The sequence below is a fragment of the Tachysurus fulvidraco genome, chromosome 1, assembly GCF_022655615.1.
Source record: "Tachysurus fulvidraco isolate hzauxx_2018 chromosome 1, HZAU_PFXX_2.0, whole genome shotgun sequence".
Taxonomy (NCBI): Eukaryota; Metazoa; Chordata; class Actinopteri; order Siluriformes; family Bagridae; genus Tachysurus; species Tachysurus fulvidraco.
Window position 1 is genome coordinate 17,866,951 of NC_062518.1, and position 5,000 is coordinate 17,871,950.

At 47.2% G+C, this 5,000-nt stretch overlaps 1 protein-coding gene across 2 annotated transcripts in view; it reads left to right on the forward strand.

Annotated features, from left to right (window-relative positions):
• insra (insulin receptor a) overlaps positions 1 to 5,000 on the forward strand; it is a 21,811-nt gene that overhangs the window by 5,876 nt on the left and 10,935 nt on the right. For both annotated transcript variants that reach the window (XM_047817637.1, XM_027153649.2), the window contains exons 5-16: positions 157 to 301; positions 472 to 686; positions 1,531 to 1,657; positions 1,897 to 2,147; positions 2,393 to 2,560; positions 2,692 to 2,890; positions 3,078 to 3,352; positions 3,503 to 3,642; positions 3,766 to 3,925; positions 4,051 to 4,153; positions 4,294 to 4,361; positions 4,458 to 4,687. In XM_047817637.1, coding sequence (XP_047673593.1) covers positions 157 to 301; positions 472 to 686; positions 1,531 to 1,657; positions 1,897 to 2,147; positions 2,393 to 2,560; positions 2,692 to 2,890; positions 3,078 to 3,352; positions 3,503 to 3,642; positions 3,766 to 3,925; positions 4,051 to 4,153; positions 4,294 to 4,361; positions 4,458 to 4,687 — 2,081 coding nt within the window. The remainder of the gene's footprint in view (positions 1 to 156; positions 302 to 471; positions 687 to 1,530; positions 1,658 to 1,896; positions 2,148 to 2,392; positions 2,561 to 2,691; positions 2,891 to 3,077; positions 3,353 to 3,502; positions 3,643 to 3,765; positions 3,926 to 4,050; positions 4,154 to 4,293; positions 4,362 to 4,457; positions 4,688 to 5,000) is intronic.

Here is a 5,000-nt window from a genome sequence, read left to right on the forward strand (position 1 = left end):
ATTGTGATGGTGACAATTGTGAGGAGGAAGTAAAAGCTGCAGTGTGTTTGAGATGTTGTGCACTTCAACACATACATGAACAGAAAAAACTGTTGCAGTAACACCTTCTGTAAATACACCAACACTATATGCACACTGTGTGTGTGTGTGTTGTAGATAACATTGCAACAGAACTGGAAGCTAATCTTGGTCAGCTGGAGGAAATCACAGGATACCTGATGGTGCGTCGCTCCTACGCTCTCGTCTCTCTGTTGTTCCTCAGGAAGCTCAGACTGATCCGCGGAGAGACGCAGGAAAGGGGGTAAGACCGAGGGTTGTGATTGGCTCAGAGCAGAGGGGGCGGGGTGTTGATGCAATATTGCATAAATTTAAATCTAGTGAAGCTCCTTTTATTGTAGCGCAGTGTTTATTATTATTACTCCTGGTTTATTGTGTTCTCTCTCTTTCTCTCTCTCGTCTACTTAAATAAAGGAATTACTCCTTCTTCGCTCTGGATAATCAGAACCTGCGTCAGCTGTGGGACTGGACCAAACACAACCTGAGCATCCAGCAGGGCCGCATGTTCTTCCACCACAACTCCAAACTGTGTATGAGTGAGATCCGCAAGATGGAGGAGGTGACGGGGACGAGAGACCGACAGCCCAAGAACGACATCGGCTTTAAAACCAACGGAGACCAGGTGTCATGTGAGTCATCACACACACGCACTAACACACACATGCACTCTCACACACACACACACACACACACATGCACACACATGCAAACACACACACGCACACACACACATGCACTAACACACACATGCACTCTCTCACACACACACACACACACACACTAACACATGCACTCTCACACACACACTAACACAGACACACACACATGCACTCTCACACACACACACACTAACACACACACACACACACATGCACTCTCACACACACACACACGCACACTAACACACACACACACACATGCAAACACACACACATGCACTCTCACACACACACACACATGCACTCTCACACACACACACACTAACACACACACACACACACATGCACTCTCACACACACACACACTAACACACACACACACACACACGCACACTAACACACACACACACACACATGCAAACACACACACATGCAAACACACACACATGCACTCTCACACACACTAACACACACACTCTCACACACACACACACTAACACACACACACACACACACACACATGCACTAACACACACACATGCATTCTCGCACACACATGCAAACACACACACGCACACACACACACACACACATGCACTAACACACACACACATGCACTCTCACACACACACACTAACACTAACACACACACACACACATGCACTCTCACACCCACACACACATACACTCTCACACCCACACACATACACACACATGCAAACACACGCACACACACACACACAAACACACACACTATTTCTCAGAAAAACCTGTTCCTCTCCCTAACTCCCCTTCTCCCCCCTCCCCCCTTCAGGTGAGTACCGGGTGTTGAAGTTTACGACAGTTCGGACTCATTCAGATAAAATCATTATAAAATGGGAGCCGTTCTGGCCACCGGACTTCAGGGACCTGCTGGGCTTCATGGTGCTGTATAAAGAAGCGTAAGTGATGAAACGCTCTGGGATCCTGCTAGAGTTACAGCAGCATCACAGGAGCAGAACTGCAGTTACACTGATCATCACTTTAGCTGTGTGTCACACTTACAATGTACTAATAATACACTGAGTCATCAATTTATTATGTTTTAAATATAGTAAGAGTTGTGTGTGTGTGTGTGTATATGTGTGTGTGCGTATGTGTGTGTGTGTGTGTATGTGTGTGCGTATATGTGCGTGTGCAGGCCATACAGGAACGTGACAGAGTTTGATGGACGAGGTGCGTGTGGCTCTAACAGCTGGGTGATTGCAGATGTGGATCCTCCTCATCGCTCCAGTGATGTTCGACAGCAGCAGGAACCTGGATTCCTCATTAGATCTTTAAAGCCCTGGACTCAGTATGCCATTATGGTTAAAGCTCAGCTCTCCACCTCTGACGAACACCAAGTCCAGGGGGCCAAGAGCCAGATCATCTACGTCCTCACCAATGCCACCAGTGAGCTGTTAGCTAACCTACCTTAATGTCCTGGCCATGCTGATGGACATCCTCACCATCACAGTGACACACACACACACAATGCACTTCATTTAGCTGCTGATCTGAGCTAGGGTTAGTGGTGAAGGTGTTGGACTACTGATCACAAGCTGCCACTGCTGGGTCCCTAAACCAGACCCTCAGCCCTCAGGAGATAACGGCGTCTGCCAAATGTATTAAATATAAATCTCACTCTGTCCTTTCAGAGCCGTCTGTGCCACTGGATCTGATCTCATCCTCCAACTCGTCCTCTCACATCATCCTGAAGTGGAAACCTCCCAATGACCCCAATGGTAACATCACACACTATGTAGTGTCCTGCCTACAGCAGCCTGAGGCCAGCGAGCTCTTCAAGTTTGACTACTGCCAGAAAGGTGTGTGTGTGTGTGTGTGGGGCAGAGTAGACACCATCATCAGGGTTTACACTGTGGAGAAGATTGTAAAGGATGAAATATCACTTTACTTACTTCACTGAGTAATAAAGGTGTGTGTGTGTGTGTGTTAGGCATGAAACTACCATCTCGAGCCCCCACACAGGTGGACAGTAAGGAGGGAGAGAAGTGGAACCAGACAGCGGAGTCAGGACTGAGTGAGAGCTGCTGTCCGTGTCCTAAAACTGAGAAACAGCTGAAGAAAGAAGCAGAAGAAAGTGAATACCGCAAAACCTTTGAGAATTACCTGCACAATGAGGTCTTCCGCATCAGGTACTGATTATACACTCACTGTGCCCACACACACACACACACACACACACACACTTGTACCCACCTATTTGCTCAGTACTGCCTTCAGTGTTGTCACACCTGAGCCTCAGGACTGAAGACTGTCACTTAAACATGCTCATTAGAATATTTGACCACACCCACATTCCTCATTCTCTGCACTCTGTAGGCCATCCCGTCAGCGCAGATCCGTCATGGGTGTGGCCAACAGCACAGTCCCCGCCTTCAAGACCACACCTGCTCCCCTCCCAAGCCTGAGTCTGGAGGGGGAGGCGGAGTCAAATAAGATTATTCAGTTTGTCTATGGTAAGGAATCAACAGTGATCTCCACCCTGAGACACTTCACCAGCTACCAGATCGAGATTCACGCCTGCAACAACCAGCCAGGTGACCCTGAGCGCTGCAGCATGGCCGCCTACGTCAGTGCTCGCACCTTACCTGAGGGTAATCACACACACACACACACACACACACACACACACACACACACACACAAGATATCCTGTATATAACTGGTGGATTATATACTACACTCAGGGGGGGGGGGTATGTAAGAACTGGCTGTGGCATTATTTGTGTGTGTGTGTGTTTCAGATCATGCTGATGACATCCTCGGACAGGTTTTTTTTAACGTTGTTGATTATTCGGTGCACATCAGGTGGGCGGAGCCAAAAGCCCCAAATGGCATGATCATACTGTACGAGGTGAATTACAAGAGACTGGGAGATACAGAGGTACACACACACACACACACACACACACACTCCTGATCTAACAGAACAGTAAATACACACATCTGAAATGAATGACAGTTTTGTAATGCTTAGAATGTGTGTGTGTGTGTGTGTGTGTTACAGGAGCTGAGTCACTGTGTGTCCAGGAAGCAGTACATCAGTGATAGTGGCTGCAGGTTGCGATTGGTTAATCCTGGCAATTACACTGTGCGAATCCGAGCCACATCACTAACAGGAAACGGGTCGTGGACAGAACCTGCGTACTTTTACATCAAAGATCTCCGTATATCTCTCACACACACACACACACACACACACATTTCCCTACACTATACATTTATCATGTATGTGTGACATATACATCACGTACCCTGTATAAATGCTTTGTGTGTGTGTGTGTGCGTTAAGGTGTGGATCCATCTAACATGTTAAAGATTATTGTGGTCCCGGTGGTGTGTGTTGTGTTGGTGGTGCTGATGGCCACAGCTGGATTAGTCATGTTCAGAAAGAAGTGAGTGTTACAGCTTGTAGTGATGTCATTAATTAGTTAGTGTGTTAGTGTGATGTCATCATCTGTGCTACTGTAGCGTTATACAAACACTGTAATAATCCACTGTGGTGTGTGTGTGTGTGTGTGTGTGTGTGTGTTAGGCATGCAGAAGGACCAACTGGACGCCTGTACACTTCACCAAACCCAGAATATCTCAGTCCAGATGAAAGTAATAATTCTACAACTACAAAATGAATAGACTGTAATAATAATAATAGGCAGTACATGGGACAGTAAGTGTGTGTGTGTGTGTGTGTGTGTGTAGTGTATGAGCCAGACGAGTGGGAGGTGGCTCGGGAGAAGATCACCCTGCTGCATGAGCTGGGTCAGGGCTCGTTCGGGATGGTGTACGAGGGCGTGGGCCGTGACTTGGTGAAGGGCGAGGCTCAGACACGTGTTGCTGTCAAAACGGTTAACGAGGTGGCGAGTCTTCGGGAGAGGATCGAGTTCCTCAATGAGGCCTCCGTCATGAAGGCTTTCAACTGTCACCATGTGGTAAAAGATTACACTTTATTACTAACTAATAAATAACACTGTTATAAAAACACTGAGAAACACTTTAAAATACTGATCTGTTCCATATAATTACACATTACTGTGACTAAATAACACGCACAAACACACACACACACACACACACCTCCTCCCATTTGGGGCTTTATCTGGATCTGTGTGGGCGGAGTCTGAGATGTGTGCAAGATGAATTTCCTTGTCTGTGAGCTGATTGGCCCCCTGACTGTAGATGTCCTAATGTTCCTGTGTGTGACAGTAGGGGGTGTGTCTGTCTGATAACTGCTCTCTGATTGGC